The 21,734-nt window shown below is 46.3% G+C and overlaps 1 protein-coding gene across 2 annotated transcripts; it reads right to left on the reverse strand.

The window, feature by feature from the left end:
• Positions 1 to 179: 179 nt before the first annotated feature.
• LCMT2 (leucine carboxyl methyltransferase 2) lies at positions 180 to 21,324 on the reverse strand. Of its 2 annotated transcripts, XM_084226600.1 has the most exons (14): positions 21,253 to 21,324; positions 20,674 to 20,798; positions 18,884 to 18,965; positions 18,406 to 18,586; positions 15,978 to 16,134; positions 15,363 to 15,552; positions 14,852 to 14,959; positions 12,734 to 12,824; positions 10,310 to 10,567; positions 8,055 to 8,285; positions 6,946 to 7,043; positions 4,454 to 4,641; positions 4,117 to 4,252; positions 180 to 2,178 (listed from the first exon to the last, which is right to left on the reverse strand). In XM_084226600.1, exons 1-14 carry the CDS (start codon positions 21,310 to 21,312, stop codon positions 2,011 to 2,013), a joined length of 2,073 nt encoding a protein of 690 aa, XP_084082726.1. In that variant the 5' UTR covers positions 21,313 to 21,324; the 3' UTR covers positions 180 to 2,010. The 2 variants fall into 2 exon arrangements, with proteins under 2 accessions (XP_084082726.1, XP_084082727.1); XM_084226601.1 differs by lacking the exon at positions 10,310 to 10,567.
• Between the last annotated feature and the right edge of the window lie 410 nt (positions 21,325 to 21,734).

Consider the following 21,734-nt stretch of genomic DNA (forward strand, 5'->3'; position numbering starts at 1 on the left):
CTGAAACCTTCAGAATTCTTTAAGTGGTCAGGTGGTAACAATTTCATTTGACATCCTGAATCTGTTTTCAGTTGTTTTGGATCTGTAATTGCTGGGAGCAGGAGGAGACTAACTGCTTCATAATATAGATCTCTTTTGAATTGAATTTGTCTCAATTTCATGAGCCTCCATGACACAAGGGCAGCAATCATGCCCCTGTGCTGGGCACTGGTGAGGTCGGACTTCAAATCCTGTGTTCAGTTTTGGGCCCTGCACAACAATAAAGATATTAAGGTTGCTGGAGTGTATCCAGAGAAGGGCAATGAAGCTGGGGAAGGGTCTTGTGCTTTAACCCTGCTGGCAATTCAGTACGGAAAAAAAAAAAAAGAAAGAAACTCATAAAGTGAGATAATTCAATAAATAGAAACAAATTCCAAAAATATTGGATGAGAGAAAAGAGAGAAGAAAATAAAATTAATAGTAACAATTTCTCTGCACCCAACAACTGATGTGCAGTCAGTCAGACACTCATCATGGAATCACAGATTGGTTTGGGTTGGAAGGGACCTTAAAGATCAAGCACCACCATCTTGCCATGGGCAGGGATACCTTCCACTGGACCAGGTAGCTCCAAGCCCCATCCAACGTGGCCTTGGACACTTCCAAATAAAGGCCAGCCATAGCTTCCCCAGGAAACCTGTGCAGGGCCTCACCACCCTCACAGGGAACAATTCCTCCCCAATATCCCATCTATTCCTGCCCTCTGACAAAGGGAAGCCATTTCCCCTTGTCCTGGCATTCCAGGCCCTTGTCCAAAGTCTATTTCCAGCTCTCTGAAGTCAGGGGCTCTAAGGTCTCCCTGGAACTTTCTCCTCCCTAGACTGAACACCTCCAGCTCTCTGAGACTGTCTCCAGAACACAGGCTTCAGCCTTCGAGCATCTCTGTGGCCTCCTCTGGATTCATTCTAGCAGCTTCACATCCTGGAGGACCAAATGCCATCCAGAGGGAGCTGGATAAGCTCAAGAAGAGGGCCCGTGGGAGCCCATGAGGTTTAACAAGACCAAGTGGTGGTGCTGCATGGGGATCAGGACAACCCCCAGTACCAAACCAGGCTGGGGGATGAAGAGATCAAGAACAGCCCTGGCCAAGAACTTGGGGATGCTGGTGAATGAAAGGCTGCACATGCCCTGGCCCTGTGTGCTGGGCTGATCCCACAGTGTGAGCAGCAGGGAAGGGGGAGATTCTTCACTTCTGCCCTGCTTTGGTAAGATCTCACCGGCAGTGCTGCCTGCAGCTCAGGGGTCCCAGCAGAGGAAAGATGTGGAGCTGCTGGAGAGAGTCCAGAGGAGACCCAAGATTATCAAAAGGATGGAGCACCTCTATGCTATGAGGAAAGGCTGGGAGAATTGGGACTGTTCAGCCTGGAGAATAAAAGCTTTGAAGTGACCTAATTGTGGCCTTTCAGTACTTGAAGAGGGCCAAGAAGAAGGATGGAGAGAGAATATTTACAAGGGCCTGGAGTGACTGGCTAAGGGAGTATGGCTTCTAACTGAGACAGAGTAGGTTAGATTGGATATTGGGAAGAAGTTCTTCCCTGTGAGGCTGGTGAGGCCCTGGCACAGGTTGCCCCAAGAAGCTGTTGCTGCCCCGTCCATGAAAGTGTCCAAGGCCAGGTTGGATGGGGATTGGAGTAACCTGGTCTAGTGGAAAGTTTCCCTACCCATGGCAGGGGGGTAGAACAGGATAATCTTTACAGGGCCTTCCAACCCAAACCACAAGTGTTCTTCACCTCTAAGGACAACTGCTGCCAGCTGCTTTTGAGGTACTTTATTTACAGCAACACAGAGCCGTAAAAATGCAACAGCCAATGAGGTGTGAACCCCTTGCTGTAACTGTCCCTTCTGATCCCACCTTCACAAATGCATTCTGGATGCAAAGCCTTTGTGGAAATATTGTGCTGCTTTTGGACCTAGACTGAACAGATGTCTCCCCACAGGGCAGTAGCAGGGTTCAGCCCGGCTTGGTCCCACTCAGTGGGTGGTCAGGATGCTGCTGAGGCTCAGCAGGACCGGCTCAGGGTTCAAGTGTGTCCCAAAGGAGAAGCAGTTTCCACCGCCGCCAATAACCAACAGCTCCTTCTCATCTGGCAGAAAGACACTGCTATGATTATGTAGCATTAATGGCCACTCCAGGTGCTCCTGAAAAAGAAAAGGAGATTTTGAACATACAGGACTTCCCGTGGTCCACCATACCACCCCTGAATGTGGGCAAGAACAGATAGCTAGAGAATATAGGAACAAGTAACCTCTGAGGTGTACCCCTCCACAACACCCCCCCACCAACTTGCAGTTCAGTGATTTTTTAATGAGAGAAAATGCCTTTGTACTCCCTGAATCTTAATGCTTTTCCTCCCAAGAGAGTAGCCAATCAGTTTCTGATTCAATGTCAATCTCTGGCATTCATGGCCTGTGGCAAGGAGTTCCAGAGGTTATCTGTATAACTGGCGGTTTCAAAAGCCTAGAGAGTTTCACCTTAGTCAAAGCAAACAGCTCCTAAGCAAAGGAAGACACCAATCCATCTGCATCCGCTTATTCAGTGTAAAGTTCTTTTAGATACAACTTTACTATCACTATACCTATCCTCACTGCTGTCCAACAAGGGCAGTCTATTTTATCTAAAGGACATGAGGCCACTTATAACTTCTGCTACAGACAATAACTGAAAACTAAGCTACAATTAAGCAAATTTCATGCTTTTATACCCTCAGCAAAATGCTGCAAGGTCAACTGGATGCACACACGCTGTTCACTATAAAAATCTGACTCGTCACAAATTCCAGTTCCACCAACAACAGATTCCATATGTACAGTTATCAAAAGAAAGCTGTCTTTATATATAAAAAAATAAATAAAAACTTGTCAGGCAAAAGAAATGTTCTTATAGAATCACAGAATCGTTTGGGATGGAAGGACCTTAAAAAATGCAACCTTGCTCCACCCCACTGCACTGGGCAGGGACAGCTACCACTAGACCAGGTTGCTCCAAGCCCAATCTAACCTGGCCTCTAACTCTCCCAGGGATGGGGCAGCCAAAGCTTTTCTGGGCAGCCTTTGTCAGTGCCTCACCATACTCCACATAAAAAATTTCATCCATATAGCTAGTTTGAAGCTACTGTCCTTTAGATGAAAACCACCACCCCTTGTCCTATCACTACAGGCCGAGCTAAAAAGTCTGAGCCCAGCTTTCTTACAAGCCCCCTTTAAGTACTGGAAGGGGCTCTAAGGCCCCCCAGAGCCCTCCCTCTCTCTTAAGGCTGAACAACCCCAACTCTCTGAGCACATCTTCACAGGAGATCAGCTCCAGCTCTCTGCTGATCTTTGTGGCCCTTCCATGGATTTCATCCAAACAGATCTATGTCTTTCTTTTACTCAAGGCAGTATTAGCTGAGATGAGGACTACTCAGACACATAGACCAAGTTTAGGCCAGAGTATGCCACAATCCTGCTGTGTGACACCACCTGTATGACTGCTCTTCAGTGATTCATAGGAGAAAGTCACCAAACAGTTAAAGTTGGAAGGGTCCTCCAAGCATCATCCAGTCCAACCACCCTGTTCAAAGCAGGCTCAACTCAAGAATGCTTTTCAGCAGCTTGCCCCGACAGGTTTCAAATATCTCCAATAATGGAAATATGACATCCTCTCTGAGCAACCTGTTCAGGGTCCAATCACCCTTACAGGAAGCTTTTATGTTCCAGTGGAGTTTCCAGTATTTCTGTGCTGGTTTTTTCTGATAATTCAGGCAGCAGCTAGAGCACACTAGTTTCCACCCAGAAGTTCTCAATGAACTTACACTACAGACCTTCATAAACACTAACTTAGCCTCTGGTTTATATGTTCCCTTCCTCCACATCCTGAAGTGACTCTTCTTGTGCCCATTTCAGTTCTGCTGCCCCTTGTCTGAAACAGAGCAGCTCCATGTTCCAGTCTTCTGCACATTCCATCTCTCCCTCTCTTGAATCCGGTATGTTCTCTGTGCTGGGTAACAGCACTTTGGAATTAGATCCTACCTCTCCATAAAGTTACCATGTTCCTTCACAGGACACTGCTTACCCTGAAAGAAACATTTCAGTACTTACCACATTAATCACATAGTTCAAGCAGAGACCAGTCATTAAGTCGATGACAGTGACACCTGGCACAGAGGATGCATGAAACCACACTCCACCAACGAGCAGAAGCTTTCCTTCATGCACATGTGCAGTATGTGAATACCTGTGAACTCAAAATGAGGTTGAACTCCATTAGCAAGGGACACTGGTAGAGACAGCCTGAAGATACTCTGCTGAATGCTCTGAGCAACCTGTCTAGTTGAGGATGCCCCTAACTCATTGCAGGGAGGTTGCACTACTTGGTCTTTAAGAGGTCCCTTTCAAATCAAACTATTTTATGATGCTATGAATGCCTTCTGCTTACCTTGGGACAAGAGGAGGGTGTGTCTCTATTGTCTGCCACTGGAAGCCATGTTCAAACTCCCTCAGAAGGAAAACTGAACCCAAGGGCTGCTCAGCTGCTCCCAGACCTCCTGCAATCAGCACACCTCCCTCCCAGCTGCAGGCACTGTGAGAGTGGCGGCTTTCTGGGACTGGACCCTCAACAGCAATCTAAAAAAACAAAGTCCAAGGCTGAAGTTTGCCAAGCTAAGTGTCTGCTTAATGTCCAGGCTTTTGAATGCCTTTTCCTGTGTGGTTGAGTTTTTTGACACCCAACCTTCCCCACCTGTTCCTCTAGGGACTGCTCCATGCTTCCATTTACACTGTCTCTGGCCCTCAGTACATTTAATATAATCAGTCTTTAGAGGCTTCATTTTTACACATTTATTAGAGGTAACTTTATCTGCATTCTTGCAGGCTGCTTTCTGCTCAAGACATACACCTGGGATGTCTTTACTTAGAAACATGGACTACTGCAGTGACCAGCAAAGCAGGTGATCAGTTACTCGAACCACAGAGAGGGTTAAAAGGCTCAACTGCAGGACTAAAATCTAGGAAGAAAACCTTTAGTGCAAGCACTAAAGGAAAAAATGTAAGGTCAGGCATTAAAGGAATATCACAGCAAATAAGTGATGTAGAAAAATTTGGAGGCCACTTGGTCCATAGCTGTTGGGGAAGATGAAACAGGAAAGCCTTACAAATATGATTGCCTGGCAAAAAATTTTGAGCATATAGAAACTACAAGCGAGATTGAAATGAAAGCAAGCTTTGAGATCCCTCAGTTACTGAACAACAGGAAAACAATGGTGTGGCTGGCTGAAGGCAATCCCCTTTGGATGAAACAATACCCTCTGCTTGCAGACAGGTCCAAGGGGCAGAGCAGACCCTGCCAGCTTGGCAGAAGGGGTCCCAAGAGTAGTTTTTAGGGTCTAAAATGTAGCACAGTATGGTAATGTAGTGATTTCTATAGGCTGTATGTAAATGCTATAGGATTTGTATGTTGTACTGGATTGGTTAGTGAGAATCAGCATATCCAACACAGAAGATGATTTATTGTATTGTAACAGGAACTTTGCTCTCTTACGCTCTTACTCTTACGCTCTTAGCTCTTGCCTTTTATATTCTTACCCTCTCATCCTCTCTACCCCTCTCTTCTCTCGGGCCTGCTCCGAGCTGCAGCTGGCAGCTGCCAGCAGGGCCCTGCACCCACGCCCTTTGCAATAAACCGCAAGTTCCACGACCTGGCTTCAGAGATCTCTCATCTCCGTCCCTCCGACCGTGCCACCCCCTGTCTCGCCTACACATAGCTTTCCCTACAACAAATGAAACTATGTGTTATTATCTGGATGGATCTTTATGTAACAGTTTCCAAAAGTTTGCAGTGACAAGAATTTCTCACCTCTTTAGGTAGTCTACTGCAGACTCAGCTAGCTTCACCATCAATAGCTTTCCTTAGTGTCCATCTGATTCCCTGTACTACTCAAAGTTAAAATGGAGAACAATTTTTTTCTTCTCTACAGTAGTATCTTAGAAGATTTATTTCTATCTTGAATCTTCTTCAGATTCAATAGCTAGAAGACCTTCAAAACCTCTCCCGTGAGGTATGTGACATGGTCATTCTTGCTGCATATCTCTACACATCTGTTTTACACCCTGTCCACCTCCTTCTCAGCTGTCAGTTTAGGGTATTTTACAGGAGTTCTGCTGAGATTAAGAACACTGTAGAAAACAAAAGAAGCAATTAATGTGCCTACCAGATAACATTCCTGGTTACATAATTGAAGATGCAGTGTAGGCCTCCCACAACAGTGGGATATTGCTTACTCATGCTTAGCTTGTGATCTCTTGCAATTATGCATCTCTCACCCTACAACTGTGCTCTGTAAAAGGCTGGGCTCAAAGAGTTACAGTAGAGTTACACAGGCTGGTGGCCAGTACTTAAACAAGGGAGTAAGTCCTCTTCCACTCAATTTCCTTTTAAGACACATTCAGCAATCTAGTTGACTGAGGCAAATCGGCAGATGTGGAGGTGGTTTTGATTGTAGCAAAGCTTTTAACACTGTTTCTACCAGCATCCTTCCACAAAAATGTCCACAGCTAGATAATGATGGGAGAGGTGAAGACAAGACAATATGTTCTCAGTAGCATCCAGGAAAAGGGCAAGAGGCAATGGGCACAAACTGACATAGAAAAAATTACACATAAAACCCCCTCATATTGCTCTATCAGGGTGGTCAAGCACTGGAGTAGGCTGCCCAAAGAGATTGTGGGGTCTTCATCTATGGAGACAATCCTACCTGGACAATATACTGAGTAACCTGCTCTAGTTAGACTGGTTTTAAGCTAGAGTGCTGGACTAGATGACCTCCAGATGTTCCTTCCAAGCTCCACAGTTCTGTAGAGACTGTATGTGACTAAAAAGCTGGTTGTTCAGAAGGCAGCTCTAACTCTAATCCCCACAGAGTGTATTCTTACCGCAGTGCAGGAGAGTTCTGGGGTGTGCAGGAAATGCCAATCCCCGAGCACAGGCTCCAGAGCAGAGCGGCCACCATACACAAACAGGTACTGCTCACCTGGGGAAACACACAGCCAGGAGGCAACACAACTTAGAACCTGGTGTGCCACAACTGCAAAGATTTCTGTTTGCATGGAAGGGAAGCTGACAAAAAGGGTGCAATAATACTTTGGGTAGACGTCAAGGATGTGCATTTACTGCACTATGCCCTGTCCTTACTCTGATTCAGAATGGACTGTGCAGATAACACCAGTGTTGGTCACTTTCTTCAGCTATAAAGCAGTATCAAGGCAAAAGTAAGAGGAAACAATAGACTGACAAAGACAAAACCCAATGTATTATTAATAAAATTTTATTTACCCATTTAGCATTTGCTTTTTTGATATAAAATTCTGGCTGGAAGGCTGAATGCTACAGTGTTAATTAAACACTGCTCCACAAATGGAAAGTGTGCTCCAGACTAGACTAACAAATGCTTAACAATTCCCTTTGGCTCCCCTTACAGAGTTCCTTGGCAGCTGCAGGAATGGGACACCTCAGGAAAGGACAGCTTTCACCTCCTGAATGCCGCTGCTGAATTTTTGCTCCTTACAACCAGGATGTTTTAATAGACCAACCTTGGGCTTGCTATTGCAGGACCTGATTCTAGAGCTGTTCACAACTACCGACTGCTTGTCAATTGCTACTAGAAAAGTAACATTTCTTCTGAAGGACTTTGGGATAAAGAGCTTGGGATCCTGTTCCCCAAAAAAAATATCCTTCAGAGAGAGCAAAACTTATTTCTGCCATGATCAAGCATAAGTAACTTCCACCATAGATGATATCACAGAATCAGTCTTCCAGAATGGATTACAGTAGGTTTCAATCCTAATTGCCACAGGGGATTATGTAGATAACAAAATAAAAAATTACCATATTTCAAGTGTCAAGAAGAGATCTCAAAGCCTCCAAATTTCTTTACTACTGTCAGGCTTGAGGAATGATCAATATGAACTTCATGAAGTTCAACAAGGTCAAGTGCAAGATCCTGCATACCTACAGCCACTGCCACTCTTTCCAGGCTTTTTACCTTTGAATGTAATTTCAGTTGTGCTGTGTCTCCAACGCAAAGCTGCTGCTTCAGCAGCAGGCTGTAGACTTACAAGCTCCACTGCAACATCATCTGGGCCTGAGGCACCACAGGTTTTGGGGAACTTCAGCCACAACATTCCCAAGCCTGTGCTCGATGGGGATGTTCGTCCTCCTACCACCAGAGCCAGAGTGTCCGAGAGACAAGACACAGTATGGTACAACCTCTCACCTGTGGAGACACAAAACGTCATGCTTCACACAGGTGGTTTTTCCATGAAATTTATAATAATTTAAGTTGGAAAAGACTTTTAAAGATTATCAAGTCCAACCATTCCTCCAGCACTCTCAAGGACAAAACCAAACCACGTCCCCAAGAGCCACTTTCAAATGGCTTTTAAATCCTTCCAGGGATATGAATTTCACCACTACCCTGGGTAGCATGTGCCAGGCATGGACAACCCTTTTCTTAGAGACATTTTTCTCAATATGCAACCTAAACCTCCCCTGGCACAGCTTGAAGCAATTTCTTCTTGTCCTATTCCTTGTCTCCTGGGAGAAGAGGCTGACCTCCACCTGGTTACACCCTCCCTTCAGGTAATGGTAAAGAGTGAGAAGCTTCCTCCTCAGCCTCCTTCTCTTCAGGCTGAGTTCCCCACCCCACCCAGTTCCCTTGGGCACTACTACAATGAGCTTACAGCACTGGTGGATGAGGGAAGAGCAACAGATGCCATCTACCTGGACCTGTACAAAGCATTTGACACTGTCCTGCCCAGCACCCAGTGTCTAAACTGGAGACATGGATTTGACAGATGGACCATTCAGTAGATTAGGAACTGGCTGGATGCTCTCTCTCCAAGAGCCACAGTCACCAGCTCAGTGCCCATGCGGAGACCAGTGGTGAGTGCTGCAGTTCAGGTCTCCCTAGGGACCAGCACTATTTAACATCTTTGTTGGTGACACGGACAGTGGGACCGAGGGCACCCCAGCATATTTGCCAGTGACAAGGAGCTGTGTGGTGAAGTCATGTGCTGGAGGGAGCGGGAGTGGCATCCAGAGGGAACTGGACAGGAGAGATGGGACTGTGCCAGCCTCACGGGGTTCAGCAGGACCAAGGGCAAGGTCCTGCACCTGGGCTGGGGCAATCCAAGCACAAATACAGACTGGTCAGAGAATGTATCAAAAGCAGCTCTGGGGAGAAGGACTTGGGGTGTTTGTGGATGTTCAGTATGACTCAGCAGTATGTGCTCACAGCACAGAAAATCAGCCACGTCCCAGGCTGCATTCAACGACGTGTGGCCAGCAGGTTGAGGGAGATGATTCTCACCCCCTATGCTGCTTTTCTGAGACCCCACCTGGAGTTCTGCGTCCAGGTCTGGTGCCCCCAGCACAATTAAGACACGTAGCCGTTGGAAAAATTCAGAGTCCACTAGCTTGATCAAAGAGTTGAAGCCCCTCTGTTCTGAAGCCAGGCTGAGAGAGTCTGGGCTGTTCAGCCCGGAGAAGTGAAGGCTCCAGGCAGACCTTAGCACCCCTTCCAGTGCTTAAAGGGACTCCAAGAGAGCTGGAGAGGGACTTTGGAAAAGGGCCTGCGGTGACAGGATAAGGGGGAAGAGCTCCTGACTGCCAGAGCGCAGGGTTAGATGGGATAAAGGGAAAAAAATCTTCTTTGTGGAAGTGTGGAGGCCCTGGCACAGGTTGCTCAGAGAAATGACTGCCATTTGTCTGGAAGTGTTCGACACCATGCTGGATGGGGCTCTGGTTAACCTGGTCTACTGGAATGTGTCCCTGCCTGTGGCAGAGGGTTGGAGCTAGATGATCTTTAAAGTCCCTTCCACCCCAACCCTTCTGTGATTCTATGACTCCAGCCCCTCAATATCTCTCTTTCTGTCAGAGGCCCAGAACTGGACTTGGCACTCCCAAGTGCCCAGTAGAGAGAGACAATCACTGCTCTGGGCCTGTGGCCACACTAGGCTGGTACCAGCCAGGTGCCATTTGCTTTCTTGCCCACATTCTACCACTGTCAAACAGAACCCCCAGGTCCTCTTCCAGCTTTCCAGTCACCCTGCCCTCAGCCTGGGGTGCTGCATGGGGTTGTGGTGACCAAAGGGCAGGATGGGACACTTAGCAACCATTCCTGTCAGGTGTCTGTGACTGCCAGCATCACTGTGCCATGACAGCACTTTTTCACTAGACTTTCTTTTGCTTTTAGCACAAAGGTATCCCCCTTGCATTGCCACTGGTATGGGAACTCACCCCATCTTTTATCAGGAACATTCTGTGTCACACAGACAGCCTCCCAGTGGCCTGCATGCTTCCTCAGCAGGTGGACATTCCTGACGCGGCAGTGCTGCCCATCCTCCTCCCCAAAGCCTCCCGTGGTGACAATCACGTTGGGCTTTATAAGAACAGAGCGGTGACCATAACGTCTCAGGCCACCAACTCCTGAGAGCCTGGCACACACTGCTGCAGGGACACTCCCTGCCATCCCAACAGGACCAGGCGTACAAGGAACTGGAAGACAAAGAGAACCAAAGAACTTAGGCACAAATACAATCAAGGACTACATCTTAAGTAAGAGACTAAGCATGTCACCTTTTCAAAATGACCATTCATCTTTTCAGAAAGAAATAATTGAGAAGCAAGTTGACAGTGCACACAGATAATCTGACATGCTCTAGAAATCAGGATGTAATGGTTAAAACTACCACTGTACCAACTGTAACTTCTACTCTACTCACTCAGCTCCTGCAATTCTGAGACTGCTTTCATGGGATGGATGTAAGACTGGCCAAGCAAGTGCAGTGTCCTAAACTGCAGCAAGATATGAATCACTGCAGTACATTCAAAAGTAAGATGATTCTGATTGAGGCAGTATTTGGCTACATGAACAGCAAAGAACAGCAGAAAAAGGACAAACACCTGGAAGCTGATTTCAAAGTCTCTTGCCAGATTTTGATCCTACCTTAACAGCAGCACTGAAATAACATTCTGACGCACGACAAGTAATCTATTAATTCCAGTGGGCCTACTACAGGAGAGTATTTCCAGTTACCTAAGTATCTCCTCTCTAAATATTATATCCCTTAGCATGAAGTAAACTCCCAGCACAGGACTCTGGCTTACCTACACATTGTCTTCTTTTAATCAGTTTGGAATCTGTGTCTTCTTTGTTTTAATCAAGGTCTTTATTCTTGTGTTGTAAGATATGATGAAGAGGAGGAACAGCTCACAGTCCATTTTTTGTATGCCATGATCAGAAAAATTGCCTGTACTGATTGTTGCTTTGTACAAGACACTACTTAATCATTTGATGAAGTAAGAAATTTCATCTCCTTGGGCTTAAATGTCCTTTCACAGACTGATCTTTTAAAGATGGAGGAGTTTTTTCATGTCACAAAATATAGTTACCACAATCTCTTTGGATGATTTAGTACTTGCACTCTCTTGAACTGGGACCCAAGTCTATCTGAGAGGATAACTGGGGGCATTTATTGATATTAGAGACATATCTTTTGCATTCCCAGTAAACTATATCTAAGCATGGACAATTTAATGGACTTTGAAGGTTTTTGCTATCAGTTTTGATTACAACAGAGATAGCAGCAGAAAGACCCTAATCCTGTCTCTAATTAATCAAATGTCTTCACTGTAGTAAAGTCCGTTAAGAAAATGTTCCATTTTTTTTTCCTAATTTAAGGATAGATACTATGTGTTTAGGAGCCTTCAAGGATTTAACTTAAGGACCAGTGACAATCACACAGTACATTAAATCTCACCCACATTCATTTAGCTTCAATTTCCCAACATCTTCAAATCTAATTGAGACACAACACATGGATTCAGTGGCCTTGTTGGCCTCAGGAATGTCATCCTGCCCTATCCTTTTTTGGCTGCATTTCTTGCTCCCTAGAACACAGATTTCAACTTTCTCTTAAAACTACAACTACTTGTGGTGCTATACTGTGAACACTAGTGATATAAAACAGGCTAAAAATAACCTTCTGCTTTCTACCCTGAAATAGGAAGCAATCAGTGAAAACCAGTCCATTTGGTGGACTGCTATGGCCACCAAATCCTTTCTGTCTTGGAAAGACAATCTTGGTCTTGGCTCTTCCCCAGCTGTACCACTTTCCCATCTAAAAAGTGACATACAGATTTAAAAGCATTTCAGAAACAGAAGTATGGCAGGTACAATTGCACCCACAAGGGATAAGGAAGGAAAGCACAGCTTCATGTCAGGCTGCTGAGTGGTCTGCTGGACGAGGCAGTATAAAAAACAGAACAACCTTTTGGGAGCTGGAAGGAGAGAATGGCACGTGGAGGCAACCAGGAATAAATTCGAAAGGTAGGTCCTGAAAACAGGACTAGGAGCAGGGTAGGCTGGCAATGCAGCCATCCATTGGAGGGGCTCATGTATGAACAAATGACAAGCTGATCAGACTGAGAGGTTCAATAAACTGAAAGAACAGGAGTGATCAGAACCAGCAGTGTTAGGCCACAGCCCGGACCTTGGTTTGGACAGCAGAACTATTGTGAAGGTGTGGAGAAAGGTACCAGACAGCAGTATCCCATCTGCCCCTTCCAAGATTTCATTCATTTTTTACAATGTCTCCTAAAACCTCTCAGAGACACCTACATGAGATAAAAGAATAAAAGTGAAAACTACTTGCTGTGTACCTGTCACACGGGGTGACAATGGAGTCCAGGAAGGTTCCATCCCCTTCGATGCAGCCAACACAAAGTAATGAGAACATTTCAGATGCCATTCCTGTAGCAAGCCCAAAGTAAAAAACAAATAAACAAACAAACCAACAAAGGAAGATCCAAACAAAAAACAATCCCCTTCAAAATCTTAGAGCAAACAGCAGTAAGGACCTCAGAACAGCTAGGGTGACCAAATCAAATACCAAGAGCCTAGCACTGTTTCCACCAGTGGTCAAAATCAGAGGGGTAAAGCCGAATTGGAGAAAGAACTGGTGGGTAAATACCTCTCTCACTCCAATTTTCAAAAATTTACAGCTCGGGGCTCTTCTAAGCAAGGAGCTGTGTCTTTGTATTGAACAATCCTTGATGGATTTTTCATCCATGAACCTACCCAGCTAGTCTTTGAATTCACATAAACTTTTAACATGCCCAACATACATCCCATAGCTTAACTATGTGTTGCATGGGAAAGTTTTTCCTTTTTTTCAGCTTCCCCTTATGCCTCTGCGTTCTGATCATAAAAAGAGTGAGGTCTTTATACCAGAGGGATTGAAGTGGTTCCAAAGAAATCACAAATGCTAAAAGGTGCAACATGCTCTGTGCTGGACAATAATAGATCATTTTCAGTCTGGCCTTAGACACATTCTGAGGCAGAAGCACAAGCAAAAGGCATGCACAGGAAGCCAGCAGCAATGAGAGCTCACTGTGGCATTTATGGACATAAGGGAATTGAGTTGTTTAATCCCGTGGGGTGGGATACATTCAGCCAACTATGTGACTAGCAAGCATAAACATGAATTTAAAAGGCACAAGAACTCATTGCATCAGCTTCATTGTCCCAACCCACATTAGAAGTAAAAAGCATCTTTTGAAAAGTGACATCCAGAAATTAATGTAAATATTGCCAATGGAAGAATCCACTATTAGTCCCTAAGAAAATTATTCTAAAAATAGTCTCCCTCCACACTGGGTGTCTATTTTACATTTTTAACCTAATTTTAACAAGCTCATTTACAATAAGACCTTGGATCTTACTTAATCTTTCTCTCAAAGGCTAATTGTAGAGCTCTCTGCTGTCACATCGTTTACTCCTGTGCACGTTTCCAGCTCAGATTCGTGCACATTAACCTCCTTTTTAAGGAAAACAATACCAAGTCTTTACCTTCCCTCTGTGTGAGCAATGACCTTGACCTACAGTTCCAGTAGGCATTTCTAAACCACTTAGCAAATCTGCCACCACTTTCAGTCACCACTTTTGCATTAATATGGCAGAGCAGATCCTAACATGTTGGCAAAATAAATTCAAGCACATTCAATTGTTTTCATACTACAGTTATTCAGTTTCTAGAATTATAAACAGAAAACTATAAAATCAAAAGGGAAACTTCTAGTAAGTATTCCCCAGGATATTTAGTTCGAAGTTACTCACTATCTTGCACTTATCTTCACTTCTATACTTCAAATAGTTGGAAACTTTGCCAGCAGTTAATATAAAAATGACAAAGAACAAAGTCATAGTTAAATTTCAATCATTAATGCAGGAATGGCTGTACAAAGTGAGACCAAAAACATCTGAAATTAGTAACCTGTATCCAACAATGACAAACAATAAAGTAGTCTATGGAAATGGAAGGGAGCTGGAAAAGTGCATCTGCTTTCCCCAAGAATGATCTCAACCAACTGTAGTCAGGAACAGCACATCAGGTGCGTATTTATGTATTCAGTAATCCTTAATGAATTTCTCTTTCATTAAAGTAATTGTCCCTTGAATCCAAGCCAACTTTTAGCACGTATAACTTCTTTTATATTACCAGGTAGTTTGCTATGACAAGTCTGTCTCCTTGAGAGACTGCTCACAGGAAGGGAGGAAGGAACATGCAGCTTTTCTAGGATCAAGGAGAGCCTTCTTCCCATGCTGCTTCACCAGGAGCTCCCCATGGCCTCTGTGTTACTTAAGCTGATCCAAGGTCCTTTCTGCCTCCATGAACACCTGTACCCAGCAGCTCTGTACAGAATTGCAACCATAAGAAATTGCAAATACCTTATGATATCAAAGCCACATCCCTGATCTTCAGAATAATGGAGCGTTACCTCATACTCATCAAAAGGCTCCAGAGTCTGCACTCTTTGCTGCTCATCTTCTGGAATACAACTCATGAAAAACTCATTCATATCCATGACACTGCACTCAGTCCAGCCCTAAAAGAAAAATCCCTCAAAGTTATCACCCCTGGAAGGACAGAAACTCACTTCCCACAGAAAAACAAAGACCCTAAATCAAACACCTGCATGAGCCACTAAGACTGTTTAGCTAGAGCAAGAGCTTCCAAAAAACTGGTGAAAATAGATCTCTCATTTGTGAAGTTCTTAAAAATTTAACTTATTACATCAAAAGTCTCAGAGGAACCTATTAATCCCATATGAGGCAGTAGGCTGCAAGCCAGTTGGAAGCACCTTCTAACGACGAGTCATGCTACCTGAGAAGGCAGTAGTTCAGCCTCAGCCCTGTTTGCTCCAGCCCGTAACCGAGCAAGCCCTCAGTGTTCCAACCATCCTCAGATAAATCAGGCCTGGTGCACGCCCTGGAGCTGCAGGTGCTCACCTTGCCCAGGAAGCGGCTCTGCTGGGCCTGGCAGTCAGGGTACAGCGCCAGCGAGCGCAGCGCGGTGCTCAGCTGCCTGAAATGCTGCTGCATGACACGGCCAAAGGCGTCCTCGGGGTGCACCTGCTCATACAGCAGGAAACACGCCCGAGGGAAATGCTCTGCTGCCCACTCAATCAAGGCATCTGACCTGTTGGGAGATTGTGGGTAAGAAATTAAATGAAGGGCCCACGCATCATACAACACATGCAGTGCATCCCTTTGCAACACCACAGAGCTGCGATTAAGGCATCCTGACAAGCAGCAACACACTAATGAGAGTGCTGTGCTGAACATCTCCTCCCCACCTGCATGACCGTTCAGGGGATGGGAAGAACAAAAACCTGAAAATTGGTCATTTGAGATTTTTCTTCTTTCTTTCCTTCCTTTTAGGATATCATGTGCACATCAATTACATCGTCATAATTACGATGTAGGGGGCTATTTGGGACACCACAGAATTCCCAGGGTTTTAGTTTCAAGAGACCAGGTCTCTGAGCCCAAGGTGACACGCTCAGAAAGAAGCTTGCTGTTTTCCCTTTCCCTTACTGGGCAAGAGATGAGAACTCAGCTGACCTGGTGTTCTCCATGTAGGTGAGCACCACCTCTGCGATGAAGAGGGTGGGGATTTCATTGTTCAGTCCTGCTTCCTCCAGGGTTCTCTCCAGCTCAGACAGCTCTGATAAATCCACTCCCAGTAATTTATAATCATCTCCAGAAAAGGCAATGGCTCCTGGGAGATAAAAATGATGCAACCTCACTATGTAACTATGGTGCTGCTGCAATACTGAGACCAAAGGAGACAAACATGAAAATGAAACCCACAGGCATTCACTCACAAGGCTATGTCCATCAATTATATTTCTCTGTAACACGTACAAGAAAATCCCCATCACTACATGACTCATGAAAGGATAGTGCCATGTGATCCATTAATGGCAGGTGTAAAACTCCCATATTCCTAATATTCTCCTACAGATTTCTCATAGAATTATTGCACTTACTATAACAACAAAACTTTATTGTATTTACTTTAAGAGAATTTTTTTGTAATTCAAAATCAAACCTAAAGGACTCTCATTTATACACCTTTCACTTTAGGCTAAGAAAGCACCATTGCTTTGATAGAATTTCAATGGTTCCCCTCACAATCAGAAAACCATTCTCAGGTTTCCTGGGCTTGGCTGGTTTGTTTGTTAAACAGATTTCATTTTTGTATAATGGCACTTAGTCCTGAAACTGCACATGCTAGCTCTCAGCAAACACCAGGACCTGACTCACAGATCACCATCCTCAGAAATAAGTTCCAGTTTATGATCTGCAAGCATTACCATACCTCTGTAACCCATGAGAATAGGATAAGTAATGGCCCGTTTTTGACCTTTTCAGTCAAAATCACATCATTAACAAAATACACTGTAAAGTACCTTTAGAAATCACCTACTCTGTCTCTGCAGCCCAACAACTGTATCTGTCCTGAGGACAGTTAACCTACACTGTTGTCAAACACAGACACTTCTGGAAGTAAAATGGCCTTTTTCAGAAGTCCAGCATAGTGTTCCGTTCTTATTTCTTCTAACTTGTCTATTTATCCTTTGCTGACATCTGGACACAGACAATAGGGTATTTCCAACTATCTGAGACCTTCCTTTAAGTACCTGAAGATACCCGGTATGGACAGACTTCCCTGCCACAGGACTCTGCAAATATTAAAAATGTGAATGGATTCAGGAAGGAAAGGAACAAGCCCATGGAAGAGTTACTCACTAAGACCGGTGAGTCAGAAACTCACACTCTATAGCGGTCCTCCATCTGTATCTAAATTGATTAATACCATCTAAATGCAGAGGCTAACATATGTCCCTACTGCATTTCATTCCATGTTTGCCAGACCATTCGTCTACTTTGTCAAACTCCCACACTCACTCATCTTATTGCATGTTTCCTGCAGATTTATGACATTTCATATTCAACAGCACATCATTTAGAGCATTACTGGAAATGATGGAGGAAAACAGATGCAGGAAAAACCTCTAGTGATCCACATGCTTTACATTCCTCCTTTTGCCCCTTAATACTCAGCTGGCACAAAATTCTGCAGTAGTTTCACAAGGCTCATTTTCTCCTGCCTTGGAGGGCAAAAAAAAAGTCAGGAGACATAACAACTAATGTCTCATTACAGTCAAGACACTTAGGAGTCAAACCTTCTCTCTTACCCATCAAGCCCATAAATCATTGTATAATTTAGGGTGAAAGGGAGATTTAAAAGTCATCTCCAAATACTTCCTCATGGCAATTATCTGTGTCATGTTCCTCAAAGCTTTGTCCAGTCAAGCTCTATCTCTGTAGTGGTTTTGGTCTCCAAGGCTGGAGATTCCATTACCTTTCCAGGCAACCTGTTCCCAGATCTGTTTTTAACTACTCATGTGGAACAATCTCTCCCCATTTTCTTCATACATCACTGGAATTTCCTTTTTTTTGCCACTTTCAACTGTCCCTTGACTATCTGCTTTATGCCTCCAAGAAAAGTGTGGCTCTGTTTTTTCTAACCTCTCCCAACAGGTAAGCTGAAGAGTGCTGTAAGGCTCACCTCCCTCCCAAACTCCTCCCCAGATGGCTGAACAAAACCAGCTCTCTCAGCCTCTCCTCCTATATCACCTGTTCCACCACTTCATCATCCTCATAACCTCCCACTGGACATGCTACAGTTTGCCCCTGGTTTTGGACCAGTATGCTCCAAGCAGGACACAGCCTTTCAGAAACTGCAACAGGAAAAACTGGCCTTGGTTTGATATCATCAGCTCCTGACAAATCCATCCTGGCTTCTTGTTATCTCCCAATGCTTACAAATTATTTGTTTCAACGTTTTTCATAAAATGAATATCCTTTTCGTCTACGATTTCATAGTCCCCCTACTATAATCTCTCGCTTTTTGAAGACTGAAGCTGTGTTTATTCCTTCTAAACACTTTGTACAAAAAAAAAATCTTCCATGAATGCCATACCTAATCCTTCCCCTCCAGTGTCTCCCACCAGTGCTGACAACTCTTTCACTCCTTTGATCAGAGTAGCTTTTTGGCATGCCACATTTGGGAAATCTACCTCATACACCACAGTGTGACGCAGAAGACCCATATCCTTCAAACGGAAGTATAAGGAATCAAAGCCAGCACCTAAAGACAGGATCTGCAGAGAAAGTATCAGAAAAAGTTATACTCAACTCAAGCAGCATCTTGAGCATCTAGGTGTGAAAAATATTAAATATCATCAATCTAAAATCAGGCAACCGCCTGCAGGAGGCAGAATTTTGTGTGGATATTGCCCTCACCCAGATACTTCTGCCAATGTGACACATGGACAGCCACAGTACTGCCAGTCAGATTTCTGTGCCCTGCTGGGAAAGTGCCCTGCACTAACGAGTCACTGCCCAGATGCCAGAAAGACTTTACACACATTTAGTGAGAGATGCCAGAGAAAATGTACCTGTGTCCTGGGCAGGCTTTGTGTCTTCAGCAGGAAGTCCTGAACACAGTGATCCACAGCACGGGCACGGATGTAATAACCCCTGTAGGAACAAATTCAGTTATAATCACTGTCCAGGCATCTGATTTCTTCAGCAACTTCAATTAAAAAAAAAAAAAAGATTATTTTTTTCTCTAAGCTTCTACCCAATAATTCCCTGTTTACAGACATGCACTGGGAGATGATTTTGTCATCTCTAGAGCTTGCTAATAAATCCAGATCGCTTGCAATCATTGTGCATATTAACCATCAAGACAACAGATGACCCAGAGAAAATGTGCAGATACCCCAACTGGACCTGTTCTGTTCTGTATAAGTAAATTTGCTGAATCCTGACAGTGATGATGCTCCCTGGCAATGAAGATGGCTGATAGCTGAGTTCCTGTCCCAAACCACATACCATAACAACAAAATGAATGTGTGTGCTCACTTCCCTCAGTGACAAGAGAACAAAAAAGGGAGGAAAAGCAAAGCCAGGAGAAGAATCCTGTTCTCTGGTATTTGAATAAATGGAACTAAGTCAGACTAACTCCTGGAAAGCATTTACCATTTCCCCAGTCTGGCATGGACTGATGCCTCTTGTTTCTTGGCATTCTCTTTTAGTTAGTTTCATCCTAGATCCACTTGGCTATATTCCAGCTTTTTTCGCCCCTTTAATAAGCATGTTATCATCTTCCCACCCCACAGGGACCTCACAGTCTAAGATGTCCCGAAATTGTTGATAAATGCAATACAGAACTCTTCCAGTGAATTCAGCTTGACATGCCAATGTTGTGTGACAAGTCAATGCAGGTTTCCTATGAGCCACACACATCTTCATAGGCCTGCAGGCTTCTGCTTGAACACCACTGTTTGATTATCCCCCGAATGAAACTCCTTTGGCAATTCACATTCTTCTGACTGCATTAAACTATTCTCCTCAAATTATGTACATTCCATAATGTCATCAGCCTAGAGCTCTCTGCAAACACACATTAAAACATTCTTGTATCTTACAAAGCTCTGGAGAAGTTCTCCTGGTCAGTCACCACTGACTCAAAAGATCTGGCTTCCCAGAGCCACCAAGTACCTTACAGAAATTGTAACATTCTGGGGAGTTAATGAAAAAACTATTGATGTTATTACACTATTAGTATATCTTCAAATATTACAAAGTTTTTCAGCAGCATTGAACACTGGAGTTAGGAACAAGTCTGGTGGCATATTCTTCTCAAGGCAAACCATTCAGTTTTGGTCCAGTAACCACGTAATATTATATTAACAGTCTAACAAGGTTACACTACTGCGAGATAGGGCACTGCATGCTGCCACTCTGCCACCCTGTGTACTTTGCTTAAACTGTGTTAGAGAAGCTGTGCCTTACCCAGCTGACAGCTCCAAGCATGAGGGTTTGTGGTGGAAGGGACCTTAAGCTGCTCTCGTTCCACCCTTCTGCCATGGCAGGGACACCTCCCACTGTGCCAGGCTGCTCCAAGCCCCAGTGTCCCACCTGGCCATGGACACTTCCAGGGGTGAGGCAGCCACAGCTGCTCTGGGCACCCTGTGCCAGGGCCTGCCCAACCTCACAGGGAAGATGTCCCTACTAATATGTAACCGAAACTGCTCTCTTTCAACTTAAAGCCGTTCCCCTCCCGGGCTGTCACTGCTGGCTCTCCGCACTCCGGGAGGCCGAGATCCCCTCCCGCGCCCCGCGGGCACCGCGGCTCAGCAGCCGGAGCAGCTGAAGGCGCTGCCGAGCCCTCGCTCCTCACCGGTGGATCAGGGGCGCTCGCCGCCGCCGCCGCCCCGCCAGAAGCCGCAGGAACCGGTCCTGGATGTAGCCCCGCGCTGCCGCCGAGCACTTGCTGACGGCGCTGCTGCCGCCGGTGCCCTGGACCTGCCGGGACAATGACACGGCGCTGCCGCTCCCCACCAGCACCGCGACCCGAGAAACGCACGGGCGCCCGGGCGGGACGGCGGGGCCGGGCAGCCCCCGGAGGACTCCGAGGGGAGGGGACGGCAGTGCCCGCCACCGTCGAATCCCCCTCCGACCCAGCCTCCGCTCCCCCTCGCTCTCCGAAGCAGCCGGGCCGAGGCTCCCCGGGCCGTTCCCCGCGGCAGTGGCCCTCCGCGGTCGCTCACGGCCCGGGGTCACTCGGGCACGGGAGTCGCTTACAGCCCGGGGTCGGCTCACGGCCCGGGGTCACTCGGGCACGGGAGTCGCTTACAGCCCGGGGTCGGCTCACGGCCCGGGGTCGGCTCACGGCCCGGGGGTCAGTCGGGCCCGGGGGTCAGTCGGGCCCGGGGGTCGCTTAGGGCCCGGGGCCACTCGCGGTCCGGGGGTCACTCACGGCCCAGGGGTGGCTCACGGCCCGGGGGTCGCTCACGGCACCGGGACGCCCGCGACCCATCCTGCGCACACCGCGCCGACCGGAAGCGCGAGCGCAGCGCCGGACGCAGAGAGCGCGGAGCGCGCGCCCCCTCGCGGGCCCGCCCTGGCACTGCCGGTGCCTCCCGCCGGTGCGGGGCTCTCGGGCGGCACCGCTCACCGGGACAGAGACGGAGCGCACCGGGCACGGAACTCACAGAGCACCGGGCACGGAGCGCACCGGGCACGGAACTCACAGGGCACCGGGCACGGAGCGCACCGGGCACCGGGCACGGAACTCACAGGGCACCGGGCACGGAGCGCACCGGGCACCGGGCACGGAACTCACAGGGCACCGGGCACAGAGCGCACCGGCACCGGGCACGGAACTCACAGGGCACCCGGCACGGAGCGCACCGGCACCGGGCACGGAACTCACAGGGCACCGGGCACGGAGCGCACCGG

This window comes from Fringilla coelebs (genome assembly GCF_963513975.1).
Source record: "Fringilla coelebs genome assembly, chromosome: 2".
Lineage (NCBI taxonomy): Eukaryota > Metazoa > Chordata > Aves > Passeriformes > Fringillidae > Fringilla > Fringilla coelebs.

Bases quoted from the DNA above. Each gene is read 5' to 3' on its own strand.
- LCMT2 (XM_084226600.1), bottom strand. From the start codon at position 21,312: ATGGGTCGCGGGCGTCCCGGTGCCGTGAGCGACCCCCGGGCCGTGAGC. The intron at 4,642-6,945 runs GTAAGAATACAC...TTGTTTTTTTAG, and splicing joins CAGAACTCTCCTGCACTGCG to ATTGCTGTTGAGGGTCCAGT. The intron at 2,179-4,116 runs GTAAGTACTGAA...TTTCTTTTTCAG, and splicing joins TGAACTATGTGATTAATGTG to GAGCACCTGGAGTGGCCATT.